Genomic DNA, 24,910 nt, shown 5'->3' on the forward strand with positions numbered 1-24,910 from the left:
CAAGATTATAAGATTGTTCTGGAAATTTCCAGTAATTTGACACCTTCGGTCTCATTAGTCTGCTGCCCACATTAATCAGATTATTGTGTGAGTTCCGCCGCCGCCACAAAAACCACATCGCCAGGTCTCGCCTCATCTCCATAGCAAACTGCACTGGTGTTTCTGCACCTTGAGCCAGCGCTGAGAGAAGCTGCAGAATTAAGCTGGCTATAAACAATCTAAATAAATATTTATAAAAATGTAGAAAAAGTTTATTAATATGACGAAATAAATATGTGCAAATTATTAAGCCTGAATTAAGAGTTTGGTAATACAGCGGCCGTATCCCAAATGACTGCCTACTGAAGCTCGAGTGCACTATATAGAGTTTAAAAATCCATTACTTCCTAGTAACATGTAGTGCACTTATATAGAAATTAGAGAGACATTTAGGAGTCAACCCTCGTTACCAGGCTACATGTTTTCATTTCAGTTCAGAAACAAAAACACACACGAGACCTCACACTTTAACACTAACCAGATAATTAAACAAACAAACAAAAAAAGAAATCATTAAACTTGAAGAGTGCGCTTTTTTTTTGTTTACGTATTACGTAGATGTGCTTATTACGTGTCAATTTGCGCATGCAGGACACTTTTGGGTCGTTTTCCGTTCATATTGGAGATCGCATACAAGTCTCATATAATTGGTAATGTGAACGGCCTAACAAAAAAATCGGATTTCACAACAAATCGGATATGGGTCGTTTCAGGTTGCAGTCTGAACATAGTGTAAGACTGGTACCAAAATTCAAAAAAGTGCTTATTTAAGGAGTTAAAGGCATTTTTGAGACAAAGTCGGCAAACAGTCTTATTTTGTCAATTTGGGTGTGCCAAATTCAAATCTGCAATATGCCGAGCTCTATCTGACCTCTGTTGACCTCTAGAGGTCATTGAACTTTGGGCCTGTAAACGTCTCAGCTGAACCCAGTTTCTCAGCTTTCTAAGGAATGAAATGTACTAAAATGATTAATGAAGTTAGCAAATGGCCTTGTTTGTTAAATGTTTGGGTGCTGAATTCATTTTTCATTTGTAAAACGACATATGACCTCTGATAACCTCAAGGTCATTAAACTTGGCCTATAGGCCTATGCATTTAACGGCATTTTTAAACTGACTTTACTCCCCCAAAAAGAATATGAACAGACAAAAAACAAATAGAAAGGAACAAATACAACATTAAATGCCAGTCCACAGTGGCGTAGTGGTTAGCGCTGTTGCCTCACAGCAAGAAGGTCCGGGTTCGAGCCCCGTGGCCGGCGAGGGCCTTTCTGTGTGGAGTTTGCATGTTCTCCCCGTGTCCGCGTGGGTTTCCTCCGGGTGCTCTGGTTTCCCCCACAGTCCAAAGACATGCAGGTTAGGTTAACTGGTGACTCTAAATTGACCGTAGGTGTGAATGTGAGTGTGAATGGTTGTCTGTGTCTATGTGTCAGCCCTGTGATGACCTGGCGACTTGTCCAGGGTGTACCCCGCCTTTCGCCCGTAGTCAGCTGGGATAGGCTCCAGCTTGCCTGTGAGCTTGTAGAACAGGATAAAGCGGCTACAGATAATGAGATGAGACAGGTTAATCAGGGTTAGTATATATGAGAGTTTTTTTCTTTGTTGTTTGTTTTGTTTTAAACAGGGTAAAGCCTTTACAAAAAACAAAGAAAAAAACTCTCATATATACTAACCCTGATTAACCTGTATACCCTGTATGCCCCCACATTTTGTATGCTGCTGAATCTGTCCTTTTTTCAGTAGCTTTGTATAAACAATAACCGCTAAATGTAATGCAATGTTATGTAAGGTGATCACCGAGGCATTCTCATTGTGAAAAGTAAGTCACATGTACATGGACTGGCATTTAATGTTGTATTTGTTCCTTTCTATTTGTTTTTTGTCTGTTCATATTCTTTTTGGGGGAGTAAAGTCAGTTTAAAAATGCCGTTAAATGCATAGGCCTATAGGCCAAGTTTAATGACCTTGAGGTTATCAGAGGTCGTTTTACAAATGAAAAATGAATTCAGCACCCAAACATTTAACAAACAAGACCATTTGCTAACTTCATTAATCATTTTAGTACATTTCATTCCTTAGAAAGCTGAGAAACTGGGTTCAGCTGAGATGTTTACAGGCCCAAAGTTCAGAGGTCAACAGAGGTCAGATAGAGCTCGGCATATTGCAGATTTGAATTCGGCACACCCAAATTGACAAAATAAGACTGCCGACTTTGTCTCAAAAATGCCTTTGGGTGTCACAATTCTGGATTTTGGTACCAGTCTAACTTGTCCAGGGTGTACCCTGCCTCTCACCCTTATGCCGCTTTTCCACTACAAACGCGGCTGAGTCGGGCTGAGCCGTGCCGTGCTGAGTCGAGCTGAGCGGGGCTGTTGGAGTTGCATTTCGACTACAACCGTGCTGAACCGTGCTGGCTGGAAGTGGGTGGACACATTGGGTGGAGTTAGCGAAAGTGGGTGGACGTCAGGTGATGTCGTTAAGCGGCGCAAACAGTGACATCAGTGACCTTTTAAGCAGTAGTCTCATGACCCGGATAGTAAACAATAAACATGGAGGACATGGAGTCGTTAGTGTTGCTGGTCTTGGTGCTGTGGCTTGTTGTCACCGACAACGCCAACAGATACTGGCAAGAGCGTATAGATGAGGCGAGGCGCATAAGGCTTCAGAAATTCTCGTAATTCGTAATTCTTCTTCTTCCGGGTTTACGGTGTTTACAGATCCCAGCGTGCTCGCGGGGCGTGTGTGGGCATGTGAGGACACTCCTCCTCACCAATCAGTGCACAGGGGAGTGTCTGCTCACGCCCCCAGCCTCACTCGGCTCGCTTTGGCTCGCTTCAGCCCTACTCCAAAACCGTGCGAGTTTTAGGGGCTAAGCAGGGCTGAAGCGAGCTGAGTCGTGCTGTTTTTTGGTAGTCGAAACGCGAGCCGTGTCGGGCTGAAGTGAGCTGAAAAAGGGTAGTGGAAAAGGGCCAATAGTCAGCTGGGATAGGCTCTAGCTTGCCCATGACCCTGTAGAACAGGATAAGCGGCTACAGATAATGGATGGATGGATGGATGGAATGGAGATTCTTCTATTTTTTTTATTCAAGCACCAACCACCAAAGCAAGTTCCTTGTACGTGAGAATGTACTTGGTAATAAACTTGACTCGAGTTCTGATTCTGATTCTTGTGGACTTGCAACTTTGTGCAACAGTTTGGAGAAGAACCACATACGGGCGTGATGATCGGGTGTCCATATACTTTTGGCCATGCAATGTGTGTATAATGTATTTTTTTTTTTTAAATCCAAAATCTCATTCCAAACCAAATCAAAAACAATGATCTCTCTCTAGCTGTCTATCAAGCTGTCTTGTTTGCTTGATGAGTGGGATTTCGTGCATCTCTGGCAACCCTTCTTCTCGCCACTAACCGGAAGTTGATGACTATTGTGAGACTAAAGTTGTGTGTTGTGTTCAGGCGCTGGTGTTTGCTGTTCCTCCGTGTTCGAAAGCTCCGATCCCACTCTCACGCTGGTGTGGTGGGTTTGAACGCACTCCTCCTCAGCAGATCCTGATGTCGAGATTGTGTTTTTGAGAGCTAGCAGGAGTGTTAACCCCATATAATCCGTGTTTGTTTCCAATGAATCAGCTGATTAGGGTGAGTGCTCCTCAGAAGCCTGTGTGATCTTTACTCGACCTGTGGGATATTTCGCACACATCTCGAGCTGCATGTGAGGAAGAAGAGAAGAAGATGCCGTGCACCTGTGAAAACTGGAGGAGATGGATCAGACCCCTGGTGGTGCTGCTCTACATCCTGCTCCTGCTGGTGGTCCTTCCTCTGTGCATCTGGGAGCTGCAGAAATCAGAGGTGTGACTGATTAAAGGGAAACTCCACCTCAAACACACACATGTTTACACTCTGTCATGTGTTCAGTGATGTTAATCTGTTGTTTGGTGTTGTATCATCATCATCATCATCATTATTGTTGTTGTTGTGAAAGTTTTCAGGAGCTCATGTACGCTCACAAAGTCCACGGATGACATCATGGGCGAGATTCCTTGGTATTTCTAGAATTGTCACAATCACCGGCACGTCACACTTGTTAGATGGAGAAGGAAGGTTTTCTGAAGATCTGTAGGATAAAAAAATAATGGGTTTTAACTTATTACATGAAGGAAGAAGTCGTCTTTATTCGTGGCACAACAAATCAACTCTTTTATTTATTTATATATATACGTGTGTGTATGTATATAAGTGTGCATGTGGGGAAAACAATGGTGATGGTGGTGATTGATTTTGTTGGGAACAATGGCGATCAGGGGTGGTTGGTTTTTTTGGAGCAGTGGTGATTGGCCATTTTGTTGGGAACAATGGCGATCAGGGGTGGTTGGTTTTTTTGGAGCAGTGGTGATTGGCCATTTTGTTGGGAACAATGGTGATTGTTTTTTGGGAGCAACGGTGATCTGTGATTGTTGTTGGGAGCAGTGGTGATTGATTTTGTTGGGAACAATGGTGATTGGTGGTGATTGTTGATTTTTGTTGGAAACAACAGTGATTTGTTGTTGGGAGCAATGGTGATTGGTGGTGATTTGTTTTTTTTGGAGCAGTGGTGATTGGCCATTTTGTTGGGAACAATTGAGATTGTTTTTTGGGAGCAACGGTGATCTGTGATTGTTGTTGGGAGCAGTGGTGATTGATTTTGTTGGGAACAATGATGATTGGTGATTTTTGTTGGAAACAACAGTGATTGGTTGTTGGGAGCAATGGTGAAATGTGATGATTTGTTGTTGGGAGCAGTGGTGATTGGTGGTGATTTGGTTTTTTTGGAGCAGTGGTGATTGGCCATTTTGTTGGGAACAATTGTGATTGTTTTTGGGAGCAATGGTGATCTGTGATTGTTGTTGGGAGCAATGGTGATTGGTGGTGATTGATTTTGTTGGAAACAATGGTGATTGGTTGTTGGGAACAATGGCAATCAGGGGTGGTTGGTTGTTTGCAGCAGTGGTGATTGGTAATTTTCTTGGGAACAATGGTGATTGGTGGTGATTTTTTTTTTTGGGGGGAGCAGTGGTGATTGGCGATTTTGTTGGGAACAATGGTGATTGTTTTTTGGGAGCAATGGTGATCTGTGATTGTTGTTGGGAGCAGTGGTGATTGATTTTGTTGGGAACAATGGTGATTGGTGGTTTTTGTTGGGAACAACGGTGATTGGTTGTTGGGAGCAATGGTTAAATGTGATGATTTGTTGTTGGGAGCAATAGTGATTTTTGTTGAACAATAGTGGTTGGTTTTTGGGAGCAATGGTGAAATGTGATGATTTGTTGTTGGGAGCAATAATGATTGGTGGTGATTTTGTTGGGAACAATGGTGATTGGTTGTTTGGAGCAATGGTGATTGGTGATTTTTGTTGAGAACAATGATTATTGGTGGTTGGTTGTTGGGAACAATTATGATTTTGTTGGAAACAATGGTGATTGGTGGTGATTCATTGTTGGGAGCAATGATGATTGGTGGTTTTGTTGGAAATAATGGTGATTGGTGACTGGTGCTTCTTTTCTCATTCACTATTTCCCAGCGATGCTCAGAAGCATATTAATGAACTCTGGTGCAGAAATAGTGGACACATTGATCCAAGGTCCAAGAATGCAGCTCAGATATATATATATATATATATATATATATATATATATATATATATATACATACAACTTTTATACGAGTTACAGCAAACACTCACTAATTAACGCTCTACGAAATGATGAGCACGGTGGTGTTGATGACTGGATTCGCCTAAAAATTGTAGCTTATCTGTCTGAGCAGAGTGTACAGACGAAAAGGTGTAAGAGCAGGACACACTGAAGGACTAAAGCGCCGCTGCATCGCTGTCTTAGCTGAACCGAGGGCTAAATCCCACTGCACCATGATCAGCAGGTAGAACAGCGTTGTGGGTAACATAGGAAACCATTCTCCAAAGCAAAAATGGACCAATAAAGCCAACTCAGTGAAGATTGTGTATTGATTATTAATATTGGGTGAACTTTCGTGTTAATAATCGAGTGTCTCTTGGTTTCTCTTGATGGTCTGTAAAGATGGGATCTGATCTTGCTGATTTTTTTTTTTTCTTTTTCTTCAACTCGCAGGTTGGCACCCACAACAAAGCCTGGTTCATCGCAGGCATTTTTGTCTTTATGACAATCCCAATATCACTTTGGGGGATACTTCAGCATCTGGTGCACTACACCCAGCCCGAGCTGCAGAAACCCATCATCAGGTAAGAACAATATCGGGTGTTTGGGTTAGGTGTATATTATCAGTATTGGGTTCTATTTACACACTGACCGTCTTGGGTATCATTAGATATAGTAACCTGATTGGATGTTAAATATTTATCAGCCTATTTAAACCCTGAACGCTTCATATTATTAAATGTTAAATATTAAACATTGACCACATTCTGAGCAGAGTCTCAAAACGTTGCAGTGTCTGATCTCTTACTCTTTCACATCTCTTCTTTCTGTTTATTTTTAGGATATTATGGATGGTTCCAATCTATAGTTTGGATAGCGTAAGTATTATTTTGTAATCCTTGTCTAAAATGTTAATTTGAGTGATTTTGTGCTATGTGTCTCTTCAGATGGTGATTGAGGGCTTAACGTCGAGGAAGCACATGAGTTCAGTTAGAATCGTCTGCACTCGTCTTACTTCCTGAATTGCGATCTCAGTGTCTCACCAAAGTCACACGCTTCTCATTTGTTTTGAGCCAAATAGTCTTCTTTGTTTGGTCTGAGAAAATTTATCCCACAATTCTCAATTCTGATTGGCCAGAAGGTTTGTTATTGCGCTCGTTCTAATCCATTAGTGTAATATGTTGACTTTTAAAGAGGAACTGAAGTCATTTTTAAACTTGCTTTATTTATTAATTAACATATTATTCAATGACGTTTTCGGTTTTAGTAACCTTATGTCGTGACTCGTATTGGCAATTAAATATCATACTTATCAGCCTATTCGGTTTTTAGCCGTGTTGAATTTAGTTCGTTTGGTCCATGGCAGGCGTCGCTTATCCGCGCGATCTTCACGAGACTTGTGCGAGACTTCGAAACGTGAAGAAGTGTCAGCGCCGCCATTTTGAAAACTGTTTTCCAAACGAAGTATTGCACAAAAACGAGTTTAAATGGTGATTACTGCCTACTTTTTTCAAACTTTCCTGATTGCTATCAAAACTAACTAAACTTCCGGCTTGATCACATCAGCATTCGAAAGAGGCCGCGCACACGTCTTTTGACGACGCCCGTGTCTGAAATCGCTCCCGACTCACTATATAGCGAGGACGCCATTTTGTAGTGCTGTCCGAAACCTTAGTGAGGATTATTTACACCCTATATAGTGCACTCAAAGTATCCCACAATGCATCACGGAAAGTAGCGTACAACCGATGGTCACTAACCAAAGCAATATATCCCATCATGCATTGCAGTCGCGCTGAAAGAAATCAAATTAAAAAGTCTCAAATGTGATTTAATAAAAAGCAGCGGGAAAGAAGAAAGAAAATATTCAGCCTTGATTTAAAAGAAGTGAAAGACGCAGGGACTTCGTATTGATTTAATGTAGAAAATGCGCTCAGTATAATCTAGATTTAATCACAAAAACACACGCATGTATTTATTATTTTGAAACCCCGCCAGGCGACTGATCCGGCACGTTTTAATTGTGCGACAGTAATGACGTAAATACCAGCGCGACGGAGTCGAGTCCGAAAGCGTTTTTTCATTTTACCAATGAGCTCACTGTATAGTCCTCTATATAGTCAGTGTTCGAAATACCCGTCTGCAGTCTGCAGAATGATTTTCAAGATTGCAGAAGAAAAATTAAACAACCTGCAATTTTGCAGAATGAAAAAAATCAGGCTCGGGATTCAATGGTTCTCAATTTAGCAAACTAGCGGCGCTGTACCAGTAAATAAACTGAAACCTGCGCCGCGCGAACCTGATGGCGTTTTCCAGGTCAAAGTTGAGCAATATTACGTAATGGCGACGACAACCAAATAAGGCCAGTTGCCATTTTCCGATGTAAGATTTCATCACTTTTAATACCCGCCGGGAGGACCCGACAACTACCTCGGCAGTGTTTGGCAGTTTCCGCCATGCATCTCCCAGAATTCAATGCGGCACAACAAACATGGCTCCCAAGAAGAGGATTGTTTCTTCGGGGCAAGAGTCCGACAAAAACGCCAAGAAAACAAGGACGATTTTGTCATATCTCGGCAAAACCAGCAGCCAGCGTGACTCCAACAATGACAGATCGCGTGTCCGCGAGGGTGACAAAAATGAAGACGGTCGCTGTTATAGTTGTATACATATGTATTGTATTGTTGAATCATGCAAAATTAGGCCATTCTTAAAAAATGTTCTGTTTCCGGTCCACCGGCCGGGTGAGTGCCGTTTGTGCGGTTGAAACTTTTTTTTTATTAACGCCGGTTTTTCGACATTTTTTTCCGGTTCGTAAATCTAAAGTCGAACTTGATATTTCCGCATTCCCAGGGCTTTCTACTAAGGTTCATACTAGCCAGCCATGACAAATAAGTAGCCGTCGGGGGGGAGTAAACACAAAATAAACTCCTGTGCACGCAGTTCCCAGGATTAAATGTATTTTCCACAGACCATTTATTTATTCACTTTACTCAAATACGAAGTAAAATGGCCGTAAATCTTCTTTCTTTTCTTGCGTATTGCATCATGAGGCGTTCCTGGCTTGTAAATCTCTTATTTTCGGTGCATGACACATTCACGCAGCTGAGCATGCTATGAATTAACAACGGCAACGGTCTGCAGTGGGGCGACACAATTACACACTCAGCGAACGTTTCTCCATTTGTGTATGAAAATACACTCCAACCACTCAGTTTGGGTTCATTTACAACCAACGGTGTCTTTTGATGCCAGCACGGAATTGAACGAGAGAAGACTGGTTTACCGGAGACAAAGTAAGCGTCATCTCTGCTTCTGTTCCCTCCGACACACTACTGCCTCCGCCGAGTGTGCGCGCACACACACCGTATGTCGGGGCCGCGGATGAGTTACTCTCCCTTGATCAACGAAGTCTGCGGGGAATTTGTGGTTATCGGTACAAACAGCGCAAATCACAACTTAAATGAGTGCGGCTCAGTTTGACATTATTGTCAGTCTGTTAGATAAACATTTAATTTTATTAAAATCGAAAATTAATATTTAGAGCCTGTCGGCTACAAAAATAATAGTCATTAAAGTAGCCGGCTGGACTTAATTGTGTAGTCGGCTGTATGGCCGGCAGCCGGCGCTTGTGGAAAGCCCTGCATTCCGCGCAGAATACAGAATCGAATCAGCTCTGCGCATGCGCCGTGCGGCACAAAAAACCGGCAGCCACCATGAAGGAAGGGGATCCGGAGTTTTCAAACATTTGCTTAAGTGTGAAATCGCAAAATGGTATTCTAGCGAACAACAAAACAGTAAAGATTCAGAAAAACAAATCATTCAGTGATCATTTTAATAGTGTAATTTCATCCGAACTAGGCCTAACGCTCGATTTAGAACTACAAAAAGTCCGTGTGTCGGACATTTTAAGTACCTTTGTAAAAGTTTTGCAAATGTTGCAGTCAGCATTTAAAATGCTAACTTAGTTTTTGTACAAGTTTCAGTTGATTAAACTGTCATTTTATTAAATGTGTCTGCTTTTGTAATAAAAAAGTACTGAAAGAAAAAGCAAACACAGCATTGCGATTTCTTATCCATCCATATATTAAAAAAAAAAAAATCCCTCCCTCCTGACTGAATTTTTTTGCTCACCCGGTGGACAGGAAACGGATGTTTTTTTTTTTTAAGGATGGCCTTATACTGATATATATTATATTATACTTATACTGATTATTAAATATTATACTGATATATCCCTTTTGAAGACAGCAACAGTATTTTACCTTTATTCATAGATACTTTTGAATATTTTTTTCTCATACCAAGCTACACGAATACATGTTTTGTGTACGTGTTCTATTTTTTTTTTTTTTTACTAGTGTTGTCTTGCCTGTGGTGCAGACTAGCCAAAGTAAAACAGTTGTCCTGTAAGACAAAGCTCGTAGGTTCAGTTCTGTAGCTCTCAGTTCTGCCGTGATTAGTTTGTAGCCAGTTCTCTGTTGTTAGTTTAGAGCAGTGAAGCCCCTGCAGTCGTTCTCAGTTCAGTTCATGACCTTGCACTTTAGAAGCCAGGCAAACACCATGAACCCAAACGTCTTTCCATTTGCCAGTTGGGTTTTATTCCTGAATGGCATCAGTTCTTTGCATCATCGTAAGATGTCATCCAGGTCATAGTAAACTGTGGGTGGTAGAAATGGGCAACTGGACTTGCTTGAAGATTCTTGAAAACGTTTCACCTCTCGTCCGAAAGGCTTCCTCAGTTCTGTCTGACTAATAGGGAGGATCAGATATTTATCCTCTCCTGGATCAGAATCAGAATTCTGATGACCAGCTCATCTAAGGCTACGTTTACATTACGTCGAATCAGCGGATCATCAGATTAACGTTCTTAAAACGATTCGCGTTTACACTAAAACCGTAAGCCGTGCACACAGCAACACCAATACACGGATATGCTCGGCTCCGCAGGCATCCTGCGCTCCAAATCACTCCGCCCTGAACAGCGAGTGCCCTCTGGAGGGTGCGCACTCCGGCCCTGCGCAGCTCACAGAGCGCGCGAGTGAAGCGCACGAGCAGTGATTCGGGACTGAGCCGCTGTGTGTGTGATCCCAGCGCAGATCACTTACCACTTGCAAGTGGAAGGATGGCAAGCCTAAAGACAATCATAACTACACAATGGGCAGTATTTGCATCAGTATTTGCAGTATTTTCATACTTTTATACTCTTTAATGAAAGGTGATACAAGGCGGAAGTCCGCGCCGTTTTTTCAGCAGTCGCGTCACATGACCAACGCCAGCGAATCAGGAAGGTGGATGTCACAGTGACGTTGTCCAATAACGACGTCAGCTAGAGCTCAGCACAGCGTATCCGCGTATCCTCAATGTTTACACAGCACCGGACCAGACGCGAACTGGGTTGAATACGTGGACCCTGGCGGATTCCCGTTTCCCGGCGTTTTAATGTGAACAGACAGTGCATCCGCGAAGAAAACGAGACAGATACGGTCTAATGTAAACTTGGCCTTAGATGAGCTGGTCATCAGAATTCTGATTCTGATCCAGGAGAGGATAAATATCTGATCCTCCCTATTAGTCCGACAGAACTCAGGAAGCCTTTCGGACGAGAGGTGAAACGTTTTCAAGAATCTTCAAGCAAGTCCAGTTGCCCATTTCTACCACCCACAGATCATCGTAAGATGTAACAGAGTGTAGAATTGAAACCTTGCTTTCAATTTAAAACTGCAGGTTGCAGATGCAAACACTGTGAATGAAGTCCATTTTGGGTAACAATCTATTGTTCAAGCTAGAAACTTAATCTTGACAAAACGTAACATGACGTGTAACATGAAAATGAATGTTTTGTTTCTTGAAGAACAGTTGTGTTCTATTTTTTATTGTGGCGAGCCCTTTATTAGTATGTTGTGTGGAAGGATAATGTGTGGGTGTGATAACTAGTACATTTATGAATTAGTTGGTATACTTCAAGTTGTAGCCCGTAGTGTCAGGGCGAGGGGGATGAAAGACCTGTGGAGGGATCATGGAACGATAACTTTGCTGCAGAGAAGGATCTGTGAAGACTGAAATTAAAAATAGTGAGAATAAAGAATTACAGTAATGCTATGAGTTGTAAAGCTAGATACCGTATGATGTAAATCTAGGCATTATTAGGTTGAGAAGGGTGTAGTATGGAGGCTTGTGGATTTGCAGAAAATATTTCCAAATTGCAGAACAAAATTTTGACATTCTGCAATATTACAGAACACTGGAAAAAAGTATTTGGACCACTGATGGTGATTCCCTATATAGGGAGTAGTGAACTGTGGGCGGTAAAAGAGAGCAACTGGACTTGCTTGAAGATTCTTGAAGATGTTTCACCTCTCATCCGAAAGGCTTCTTCAGTTCTGTCTGACTAAAGCTGTGTTCACACTTATACCGGTACGAAAGTGGTGTAACTGTATCGATACAAAGTATACTGGTACAGTTTCGTGCATCCGTCCACACTAGCGAGAAATGTTTGCGGTTTTCTTTCACGGTAGTTGAAATGCGCGTGCGCGAAATGTTTCCGTGGTTACCAAGTAACTTCCTTCCGAGAATATATGGCATCCGTTATTTCGAGATCCCGAGAAAATAATTTCATGATCTCAGCTGGATCACTGTATCTCCGTCGGTAGAGACGAAGCCGGGCCGGTCTTCTGCGGAGGTGCCGCGGACTAATTTTGAAATGATCCCTTATTAAAAGACTTGATGCAATCTCTCCCTGTGTCAACCCCTGATCAAAATATTGCCTTATTAGGTGATCGATTATTCCAGACATTCTAATGACCGGTGTAGTGGTTAGCGCTGTCGCCTCACAGCAAGAAGGTCCGGGTTCGAGCCCCGTGGCCGGCGAGGGCCTTTCTGTGTGGAGTTTGCATGTTCTCCCCGTGTCCGCGTGGGTTTCCTCCGGGTGCTCCGGTTTCCCCCACAGTCCAAAGACATGCAGGTTAGGTTAACTGGTGACTCTAAATTGACCGTAGGTGTGAATGTGAGTGTGAATGGTTGTCTGTGTCTATGTGTCAGCCCTGTGATGACCTGGCGACTTGTCCAGGGTGTACCCCGCCTTTCGCCCGTAGTCGGCTGGGATAGGCTCCAGCTTGCCTGCGACCCTGTAGAACAGGATAAAGCAGCTAGAGATAATGAGATGAGATTCTAATGACCAAAGTTGCGTCTATACAGAATGAGAAATCGCCCCAAAGTCAGCATATCACAAGTCTCTTGGCGCACCTGAATGAACCATTTCTCAGCTGTTTACTCGAGATCATGAAATAACAGTTTTGTTTTCTCAAGATCCTGAATTAATTATGTCGTTATCTCGGGATAACAAGGTGAATTAAAAAAAAAAGGATTATATGAAGGGCCTCTCTCGGCTTCCGTACGGATGAAACGACGTGTGTGTGCTTTTTGTTGTCAATGTACAGTCTGTATTTCTGGTGGTCATTTATTCAGTCGAATCGTATAAAACGCGCGAGGCAGTTGAGAGAGAGAGAGAGAGAGAGAGAGAGAGAAAAAGAAAGAAAGAAAGGAATCTCCGTTCTTCACTATTTTATTCAGCGAAGACATCGATTGAGGTGTGTGACTTTGTGCATGCGCATTATATTTGTATTGATACAGAACCGCTTCATCTGTCCACACTACAGTGAAGCGCTACAGTACCGATACTGTACCCGTACGAAACCCATACATTTGTGGGTTTCGTACCGATACAGTTATACCGCTACAGTACCGGTATAGTTGCTAGTGTGGACAGGTGTTGCGGTACGAAAGTAGTTTCGTATCGGTACAAAATCCCTAGTGTGGACAGGGTATAATAGGGAGGATCAGGTATTTATCCTCTCATGGATGAAAAGCGATCCTAAGATGTCGTTGAGTCATCCTGTTGGTGTGGGTCACTGGGGGCTGGGTGTGAACGGCCTAGAGAGTCGTTGGGGTGATCAATGGGTTGTTGGTTCTCTCTGTCCTCCTGTGAGGCTACATCCACACGACAACGGCAACGAGATGTTATTTAAAAATATATCGCGTCCAAATGGGCAAAGATCAGTAAAATATCAGGTCCATATGGCAACGCAACGCTTGCTGAAAACGATGCAATACACATGCCACACCTCTAGGGGCGCTGTAAGACGGTCCCTTCGGAGACACCAGAACAATAGAAGTAGTAAGGACGCATGCGCATAAACTGTTATGCGCGAGACTTCATATTGGCCACAAAGTCAGGAAAACCTGTTTGTAAAATTACGTTATAATGACCAAATACAATGAAAAGTATTTTTCCAGTCTCACCTGTGAAAGGTAATCCCATGTGATCTCGTTTGGACGGCAAACCTGTTGGTACAGTTAAACGCAGCTAATCTTTATTCTCCGCTTTGACCTATCCAATATGGCGGCGAGGATGATGTATGATTCTACGCGGAAGGCGGCGTCTTTAATGGTCCGGAATAAATTGAATGCTACACGTTGATGGATTAATTTGTTGTTTCTCACCTGTGAAAGGTAATCCCATGTGATCTCGTTTGGACAGTAAACCTGTTGGTACAGTTAAACGCAGCACATGAATCTTTATTCTCCGCTTTGACCTATCCAATATGGCGGCGAGGATGACATATGATTCTACGCGGAAGGCGGCATCTTTAATGGTCCGGAATAAATTGAATGCTACACGTTGATGGATTAATTTGCTCTTCTATGCCCTTTTTGAGGAATGTATTGTAGGACTAAAACCAACATCTGAAGAGGTGAGATCGCTCCTTTTTTTTTTTTTTTCCCCTATTTTTGCTGGCGGGATTGACTCTGCCCTAAGGGCAGAATCTCTCTCTCTCTCTCACTTTGCACCATTACACAATAAATATTCACAGTGAAAATATTTTGTAAGCGCGTTTCATGAACCAAGTTATAGGATTTGTTGACAACTCGCATCGAGTTTGTTACACTTCTACCTGGCGTGAAGCACTCAGTCATGTGGTTGTGACGTCATCGTAAACAAATCCGTTCTACTCATCCAGACGGCTTCACAACGGCAACGTTGCCAGATCTTTCCACTCTGGAACCCGTTCTCAAAAAGATTGCGTTTTGGGCACCCAAAACGCCGGTGCCGTGTGGACGCCAGGCCTAAATGATAAGCAACTGTATCAGAGTCACCTGAATCCGTTGCCGTGTGGACAGGGCCTGAGTCACTGAAACCAGCTGGGTTTTGGTGTGCATTCAGTTGTCTGGGAAGTATGCCAAGGACTGCATTGTAGGTGGCTGATAAATGGTGTCTTAGACCCCCCACCTCTGTTCAGCGATGGCCGTTCCAGGTTGACAAAAAGGGCTTCTTTAACTCCTCGCTCATACTAATCTGTGGTTGGTAGAAGAGGGCAACTTGACTTGCTTGAAAAGTCTTGAAGACGTTTCGCCTCTCGTCCGAAAGGCATCCTCAGTTCTGCCTGTCTAATAGGGAGTATCAAGTATTTATCCTCTCATGGACCACCATGGAATCCGAATCAGAATGCTGATGGCTGCATTGTAGGTGGCTGATAGATGTCATAGACACCCACCTCTGTTCAGTGATGGTCGTTCCAGGTTGACAAAAATGAACGATCCTTTCTGGCTAAGATGTCTGCCAGTTTTCTGGAAGTCGTCTCATACTCCCGCACCAGTCGAAGGGAACTCATCCCAAAGTGCGTAGAAACATATCTGTGAAGATACTCAGTCGTCCAGGTACATAGTAATCTGTGGTTGGTAGAAGAGAGCAACTGGACTTCTTCAACGTCTTCAAGACTTTTCAAGCAAGTCCAGTTGCTCTCTTCTACCAACCACAGATTACTATGTACCTGGACGACTGAGTATCTTCACAGATATCCTCGCTCATACCAACGATCCTCTCTGGCTAAAATGCGTATGTTGCAATCCTGAAATGAGTCCTTTGTTGTTAAGATGAAGATAGACAGCAGAGTCCTGGCCTGAGGAACTGGCTCTCCTGTGTTGAGCCATACACCTGTGAAGCGGTTGTTTTGTTCCCCAGCATACGAGTCCGTGCATTCCTCACTGCACTGAATTCCATACACTACATTGTCCTGTTTGTGTCTGGGTATTCTGTCCTTAGGGTGGACCAGTTTCTGCTTCAGGGTGTTGCTGGGTCTGAAATGTACCGGAATGTTGTGTTTGTAGAAGATCCTCCTGAGTTTCTCAGATAGACCGGGAATGACAATGTTCTTGCGTTTGTTCCTGTTATCTTCCTTGTCCGTTATGTTCCTTTTTCTGCTCTTGAAGAAAGCCCAGTTGGGATGCCCGCGGTTCTGATGTGATTTTCCCTCAACCGTTGTCGGAATGTTCTGAGCCCTGTGTTGCAAGGTCCTAATGACCCCCAATTTGTGTTCCAGTGGATGGTGTGAGTCGAAGAGTAGGTACTGATCTGTGTGTGTGGGCTTCCGGTAGACCTCGATGCTAAGGCTTCTGTCTTATCTAATGTGTACATCGCAATCCTGGAAGGCTAGATTATTCCCGCTGACGTCCTCCCGAGTGAAATTGATGTTGATATCCACTGCATAGTAGTGAACGAGTGAGCGATTTCGGACACGGGGAACGTTGGTAGATGTCGGTCACTTTTGGCCCTTTTCCACTACCCTTTTTCAGCTCACTTCAGCTCGCTTCAGCTCACTTCAGCCTGACACGGCTCGCATTTCGACTACCAAAAAACAGCACGACTCAGCTCGCTTCAGCCCTGCTTAGCCCCTAAAACTCGCACCGTTTTGGAGTGGGGCTGAAGCGAGCCAAACCGAGCCGAGTGAGGCTGGGGGCGTGAGCAGACACTCCCCTGTGCACTGATTGGTGAGGAGGAGTGTCCTCACATGCCCACACACGCCCCGCGAGCACGCTGGGATCTGTAAACGCCGCAAACCCGGAAGAAGAATAATTACGAATTACGAGAATTTCTGAAGCCTTATGCGCCTCGCCTCATCTATACGCTCTTGCCAGTATCTGTTGGCGTTGTCGGTGACAGCAAGCCACAGCACCAAGACCAGCAACACTAACGACTCCATGTCCTCCATGTTTATTGTTTACTATCCGGGTCGTGAGACTACCGCTTAAAAGATCACTGATGTCACTGTTTGCGCCGCTTAACGACATCACGTGACGTCCACCCACTTTCGCTAACTCCACCCAATGTGTCCACCCACTTCCAGCCAGCACGGTTCAGCGCGGTTGTAGTCGAAATGCAACTCCAACAGCCCCGCTCAGCTCGACTCAGCCCAACTCAGCACGGCACGGCTCAGCCGCGTTTGTAGTGGAAAAGTGGCATTTGATTTCCGCTGTACGTTTTACTTCCGTCCTACGACGTCTCGCACAGGTCTCGACGAATCTCGTTTACAGCCATCGCTTTGACGTATGGACTGATAGATTACAGAGCATATTTCAAACACTCGTAACTTATAGCAGCGACAAAATAGCTGTCAGAAATGCATTCCCATATTTAATAAAATGAGAGAATTTTGATGATAAATTGCCTTCAGTTCTTCTTTAAACAATAAAAATGTCGTGCAGCAAATTGCTGTGGGATGAAAGGAATAAAACACACAAGGACATGCTGTTAGAGGAAAATAATCAACTTTAATTGAGGAAAAGTCACTCTTCTTGGCACCACACCATCGCATCATTGATGACTTTGCTGTAACAGTGTATTCTTCGTCACATCATGGTATTAACCTGACCACGTTTCTCTGTCTGGCTGTAGTGGATTGCGCTGAAGTACCCAAACATCGCTATCTACGTGGATACGTGTAGAGAGTGCTACGAAGCTTACGTCATTTACAATTTCATGATCTTCCTGCTGAACTACCTGGGGAAGCAGTATCCCAACCTGGTGCAGATACTGGAGGTGCAGGAACAGCAGAAACACCTGCCGCCGCTCTGCTGCTTCCCGCCCTGGCCCATGGGAGAGTGAGTGTTTGTGTTTTTTTGTTTTTTAAAATAGAGTTCCTGCTCAGGTAAAGCCGACATACTTGTCATGGTCATGTGATCAAGCGAAATCCTGAAGTGTTGTAGGTAAGAGATAATGTATAGAAAATATTACACAGTTGCACGAAGATATGACGTTTATCTTTGAGCGGTGAACATATAGACACATCCATGAAGGGGAGAAAAAAAAACGCAAGTTAATCAAAAGAATTTTAATTTTGAACCAGTTCCCTATTTTGACAGAGCGCATCTAGTCAGCAGGAAAACACTGGGAGTGACGTCATCGGAGTGAAATATCAGGAATTATTATCCATACAGGACACTTTTTCGATGGAATAAAAACATGTTCTATTCCCTTCTGGCAGGTTTCATTCATTTGGTTTGATAGCATGCAATATTGTTAGCATATCGCTTATCCTACGTGTATTACGTCACTCTACTTAATGGAGAATGAGCGTTGAATATGGTTTACGATATTGCATGGTTGTCAAGACAACAGGACATCACACGTCGGAGACGTAAAACTTCCGCGCTAGCGAGCGACTGGGACAATTTGTAAACAAACATGGCCGCCAGGTTTGCTTTGTTAAATACAGAAGATTTTGAGAGAATTTTGAAAGAAAAAGACGCGTTGAACACCTGAAAGGAATGTGTATGTATAATAATAATAATATCGGCTGGCTTTTTTTTCATGGTATATCAGATATATATATTCCATTCAGCTACTCGTCTTCAACTCCTTCAGTATCATGCTAGCTGAATGGACTATATCTGATATCCCACCCCAAGCCAGCCAATATTATTTAATTATTATACATCCGGGCCACTTTTTCCATGGAATAAAAACATGCATTTTGTTCCCTTCTAGCTGGTTTATTGATGGCATGCCATATTATCATATCGCTTATCCTCCATGTATTACACCACTCTTCCCATTGGAGAATGAGCATGCAATATTGTTACAATAGTGCACGTTGTCAAGACAACACAATGTCACATGTGAAGATCCAATGACCCGACTTTTCTGCTGCACATGCGCACAATCGTTTCTTTGTCAGCCGGAAAAGACCGAAGACGAGGTTAATCCAGTGCTCAGATTAAGCACTAAATAAATAAACTGAAACTAAAGACGCGCTGAACACCTGAAAGGCTACCAGAACTTCATTATATATTCTTCACACACGTATACAAGAGAAAAACAGATCAACGGACGTTGAAAAGCTGGAAAAGCGACAAATCGGAGATGTAAAACTTCCACGCTAGCAAAGTGACTGTGATGGTTTGTGAACAAACATGGCCGCCAGGTTTGCTTCATTAAGTACAGAAGGTTGAGAGAGAATTTTGGCTGCCAGGTCAAATGACTGGCCGTAGGTTCTATCAAAAGTTCGATCTAAATTGACCATGGTTGCAAAATATTGGCCAAAAATACGCAAACGCTACGAAATATGAAAGTGAGATGAAAAAGAAACATTCTATTGCCTTATAGTGCAAGACTAAAACAAAATAAAACTGCCAAAACTCACCTTTTCAGTGATAACGTCCGAACAGATCACCCGCGTAACAGAGAGACCGCAAATGGAAGCACGATCAACTTCTAACTGTTGGAGTGGAAAATTCCATTCTACACACGCAAATTGTTAATGTGTCCTTCCCCGCACACAAATAACACGCTACGGTAAAAAATAGACCACAACTCATTTTATAGCTCAGAAATTCATACAAGACCAGCTACCATCGTAACATATTCTGTAAGAAACATATTCTATACCTAACTTTCAGCTTTCGTTTTAAAAAACAAAATTGTAGATTTATAACTTAATTTTTATACGGCGTAGTGATTTTAAGTTCCTACTTTTGGTGAGGGAGTGACCTTGACCCTGAGGCTTTCTGTTTAGATCAAATCATGATCGTATTGGTTTGCGGAAAACGGAGTTACAACGGCGATCAAATATTTTGCATGATGTTTTATTACGGTTATGATTATTCTGTGAGCGCACCAATCCTTAGGTGGATAAAGTTCCAACTTAAAATACAATTAGTGATAACTGTAGACTTTTCAGTGGACTACAACCTTTTTAAGGGAATGCAATGTAGTCAACCATTTATCATGTCCCAGATCAAGCCGCCATTTTTCCACAAATTTGCAGAATTTTTGCCAAATTCTGAATAGAGTATTCACATCAAAGATTTAGTTTTTTCTGTATTATTTCTTTCATCATTTTATTTCAAATTAAAACCAACATCACCATTCAAAACCGTATAGTTTATTGACTGTGAGTATATTTAGTGCGGGACCCCCACAGGACCCAGTTTCTGAGACGGACCCATATACGAGTGTATGTGTACGTATGTATATATGCATGTACTGTATATATGTATTGCATGTGTGTATATATGTATAACATAGGTATCTGTATATATGATTTGGTAGATATACCATGTTGGTATGTTCTCTTTTTGTTTTCTTTTATATATATTTTTATCATGACGGAAAGTGACGTCTGATTAGCGGTGGGATAGAGGGTTAGGGTTTGATAAGTTATTTACTACTTCCTAATCCTTTCCGAACATTACTGTATGTTATTGCCTTGTGGCTACGCTATTGTGTTTGTTCATGATGATGTTTTGATTACTGCATTTTTTTTTTTTCTTTACTGTTCGGAATCAATCAATATACACTACCGTTCAAAAGTTTGGGGTCACCCAGACAATTTTGTGTTTTCCATGAAAAGTCACACTTTTTTATTTCCCACCATAAGTTGTAAAATGAATAGAAAATATAGTCGAGACATTTTTCTGGCCATTTTGAGCATTTAATCGACCCCACAAATGTGATGCTCCAGAAACTCAATCTGCTCAAAGGAAGATCAGTTTTATAGCTTCTCTAAAGAGCTCAACTGTTTTCAGCAGTGTTGGGCACGTTACTCTCAAAAAGTAATTAGTTATAGTTACTAGTTACTTTTCCCAAAAAGTAACTGAGTTAGTAACGGAGTTACTTTGTCATTAAAGTAACTAATCACCAGGGAAAGTAATTATTCTGTTACATTTTGTTACCCCCCCCCCAAAAAAAAAAAAAAATCAATTAGTGTAATCATAATAAAAGTGAATGTTAAATGTGTTTAATGACTGAAATGGACACTTAACAGAACCAATCAGTAACATTATCTACACTATATTAATATTTTTGTGGGACAATGTGAGAAGACATCTATCAAATTTAATATATTTTTGTAGTTATTAAAATTGTTACTAATTACTGGCCACTGACGAGGACAAACGCTTTGTTCCTCGACATAATGTGCATTGCACGTACACATTTTTGCCTTTTATTTCAAGTAATGAAAAGTAAATGGCTGTATTTCCAATGTGAAAGCGCAGTGTTGGGCTGACCGCTCGCCATCGCTGTGTCTTCCGATTGAAAGAGCGCGCAGTAGTGCAGTAGGCGTGGCCTACCTATGCATGTTGTCCAAATCTACTCTGATTGGCTTACTGTGCCGTTGTCTCGCGTCTCCCCGCCCCACACGAAAGCAGAGTAAAGAAAGGCTGAACGAGCAGCGTGCCAGATGAGAACAGCTTTAATAAAGTAACGCATAGTATTTTATTGTAAGTAACGGGAACGGCGTTATAACGATGTAAAAAGTAATTAGTTAGATTACTCGTTACTAAAAAAAGTAACGCCGTTTATTTCTAACGCCGTTATTCCCATCGCTGGTTTTCAGCTGTGCTAACATGATTGTACAAGGGTTTTCTAATCATCCATTAGCCTTCTGAGGCAATGAGCAAACACATTGTACCATTAGAACACTGGAGTGAGAGTTGCTGGAAATGGGCCTCTATACACCTAAAAACCAGACATTTGCAGCTAGAATAGTCATTTACCACATTAGCAATGTATAGAGTGGATTTCTGATTAGTTTAAAGTAGTGCTGTCAAGCGATTAAAATATTTAATCGCGATTAATGTCGCGACTGTCATAGTTAACTCGCGATTAATCGCAATTTAATCGCACATTTTTGTCACATGAAAAACCATTGTAATTCTCTTATCAGCATAAAAAAGTGAATGGGCTTGCTCACCGTTGGAACTACGGGGGTACTCGGGGGATCCGAGATCCCTTGAAAACATGATTTGGGAAATGTTGGGGGGTCTCTAAAATATTGGCAAAATGATGTTTATTGACATAGCAATCGTGTGTAACAGGAAGCATTTGCATATCCGAAGTGAGCGCGCGATGGAGGGCCGCGCTCTGAGACAAGCGCAAGCCCCCCCCCCAGGGAAAAAAAGGGACCCCCCGAAAATATCGGCATAGTTCGAACACTACTGGTTGTACCAATGTTTATTGCAGAGCATAACGCGTCTTGTCACAGCCACTGCAAAGTGGGGCTGGAGCCGCCGATGGGAAAACAAAACCTAAGCCGAGCACCGTGGCTCTTCGGGGGAGGGCAGAGGACTCTGGCTGTGTGGGGCGTGGCATCATGTCACAGAGCGTTAATCTCGCGATAAAAAAATTATCGCCGTTAAAATTGAGTCAAGTTAACGCGTTAATAACGCGACATTTTTGACAGCACTAGTTTAAAGTGATCTTCATTGAAAAGAACAGTGCTTTTCTTTCAAAAATAAGGACATTTCAAAGTGACCCCAAACTTTTGAACGGTAGTGTATCTGATATACCACTCGACGCCAGCCAATATTATTTAAATATTATATTTGAGGGGGCTTTTTTTTGGTAACTTTTTTTTTTTTTTAAATATTGTACAGTATGTAGGTCATGCACAGGCTGATGTGTTTTTAATGTTTGTGTGCAGGGTTCTGTTGCTGAGATGTAAGCTGGGGGTTCTGCAGTACACTGTAGTGAGACCCGTCACCACAATCATCGCATTGTGAGTGTCTCAGATACTCTTCTTCCAGTAGGAAAGTATAACTCTTTAGCAGAGTCGTCATTTCACTTCTTCAGGAGATTTGAATCAAATCTAGTTAACAAGTAATAAAAAAAAAACCTCATGATGAACTATTAGCATGCTTGTTTTTTGTTTATTGCATCTCCAGGATCTGTGAGCTTTGCAACGTTTACGACGAAGGCAACTTCAGCTCCAAAAATGCCTGGACCTACTTAGTCATCGTGAATAATCTCTCCCAGCTCGTATGTACCTCGTCATTCATCATTGTGTGCGTTATGAAATACAGAGAACACAGTTGCTCCAGATTTAACCTCCGAATGAAGACGTAAATCAATACAGCAATAAATCTTTTCATCGTGTGTGTATTTATTATCCCATTTCTAGGTCTTGAGTGATTATGGAGGTTGTAATTACACCACTATGAACCAGAGTAAATTTACATCAAAATAAAGCCACTCATTTTTTATTTTTAGGTTCACGGATCTGCCGACGTGAGATAAAAACTACCGCTGAAAAAATAGAAAGTCTATGTGTACTTTTATTTTTATTTGAACCGCCGAAACTTGCAATTAGTAGATTAATGATATTTTTTGACAACGTAATAGCTTCCTTGTAACAGCATTATATACCCAGTACTAATAGATCTACTGCATTCGGTGGGAAAATTCCCACTGGTAATACGAGTATACATTTGCGTTCGGTACATATCCTACCATGGTCACAGTGTGCAACAATCTAACCGCAGATGACTTGCAAAGGGTCAAGGTCGGTATCGGAAAAAAAGCCTTTCCCAGTTACGAGGGGCGTTCAATAAGTAATGCCCCTGACCCACTTCCAGCTGAAATTTTGCATGTGCAATGATTTATATCTCTATGGGTTATGTGGCAAATTACAGCTCTGAACTAATTGTGGTTTCTGATTTACACGTGTTTGAACTGAGTCAGGTGTGAAATGGAGCCTGTTGAGTGTCGCGCAGTGATCCGGTTTTTGTATTTGAAAGGACGTACACCACAGGAGACTTTTGATGAAATGAAAGAAACTTATGGTGATAATGCCCCATCATATGACCTTGTAAAATGCTGGCATCGTGAATTCAAACATGGCCGGAAGTCTGTGGAAACAGCTCCCAGACCTGGTCGCCCCCCTTCTGCCATTGATGAGGCATCTGTCCGTCAAGTTGAGGCTGCCATTTTGGAAGATCGGCGCATTACTATTCGCCAAATAGCCCAAGAGGTAAAGATTAGTACAGGGTCTGTGGAAACTATCATTCATGACCATTTGCATATGCATAAGGTGTCTGCCAGATGGATTCCCAGGTTGCTCACACCTTTCCAGAAGCGAGAATGCGTCGAGTGCTCGAGGATGAATTTGGAGATGTGCCAAGAAGATGAGTCAAAGTTTTTCAAAAGACTGATTACACAGGATGAAACCTGGGTCCATCACGATGATCCAGAGACCAAAGCCCAGTCAATGCAGTGGAAGCACCACCTCCAAAGAAGGCAAGGGTGCAGCCCTCCGCTGGCAAGGTCATGCTCACAGTCTTCTGGGACCAGGATGGAGTAGTGATGACAGATTTCCTGGCAAAGGGTACCACAATTACAGGAGCCTATTATGCTTCACTTTTAAGGAAATTAAGAGAAGCTATCAAAATCAAGAGGCGGGGCAAGATCAGCAAAGGTATCCTCCTCCTGCAGGACAACGCTCCGGTCCACAACTCGCTTGTCGCCAGATCAGAAGCACGGGAGTGTGGCTATGAAATCCTCCCCCATCCTCCCTACTCTCCAGACCTTGCACCCTCTGACTTTCACCTCTTCCCAGCCATGAAGTTGTTTTTGAAAGGAAAGCGTTTCCCAGATGATGCAGCCTTGATTTCTGAAGTCATGTCATGGTTGGAGGACCAACCTGGGGTGTTCTACAAAAACGGTCTCCAGAGCTGCATCAAACGATGGGAGAAATGCATAACTCTGGGTGGTTCCTATGTAGAGAAAGACTAATAACTGTGCCAAGTTTCGTTGCTCTACTGCTATGGGAAGTGGGTCAGGGGCATTACTTATTGAACGCCCCTTGTAACACTGGGGAATAACATGTTGTAAACGCTGTTCGTTGTAAATTTCCGACTGGGATACTGGCAATTACCATTGGGAAGTTGCTTATCGAATTCACCAGCGTGATGGCAAAATGGCTTCAGTCAGTTCTGATCGTTATGTCAGCATTTCATGCGGAGATCGCAAATCGTTTCATCGAGTGGATTTGTTAAGTGGACAGAACGTCGGTGAATACATATCGCAAGAATTAAATGTAAGCAAAGAAATGATAAAATGTGTGTACGCTTCCACGAAGGAGGGTAGATC

At 42.5% G+C, this 24,910-nt stretch overlaps 1 protein-coding gene across 2 annotated transcripts in view; it reads left to right on the forward strand.

The window, feature by feature from the left end:
- Positions 1-3,462: 3,462 nt before the first annotated feature.
- The window catches only part of tmem184c (transmembrane protein 184C), a 33,930-nt gene continuing 12,482 nt past the window's right edge, over positions 3,463-24,910 (forward strand). Inside the window, exons 1-7 of one of the 2 annotated variants that reach the window (XM_060926546.1) lie at positions 3,463-3,557; positions 3,668-3,886; positions 6,160-6,290; positions 6,548-6,584; positions 17,438-17,643; positions 22,467-22,541; positions 22,708-22,801. In XM_060926546.1, the coding sequence (XP_060782529.1) occupies positions 3,770-3,886; positions 6,160-6,290; positions 6,548-6,584; positions 17,438-17,643; positions 22,467-22,541; positions 22,708-22,801 (660 nt within the window). In that variant the 5' untranslated portion in view covers positions 3,463-3,557; positions 3,668-3,769. Of the gene's footprint in view, positions 3,887-6,159; positions 6,291-6,547; positions 6,585-17,437; positions 17,644-22,466; positions 22,542-22,707; positions 22,802-24,910 lie in introns of both variants that reach the window. The other variant, XM_060926545.1, reaches the window with a different exon arrangement.

Source organism: Neoarius graeffei, chromosome 7 (assembly GCF_027579695.1).
Source record: "Neoarius graeffei isolate fNeoGra1 chromosome 7, fNeoGra1.pri, whole genome shotgun sequence".
Classification (NCBI taxonomy): Eukaryota; Metazoa; Chordata; class Actinopteri; order Siluriformes; family Ariidae; genus Neoarius; species Neoarius graeffei.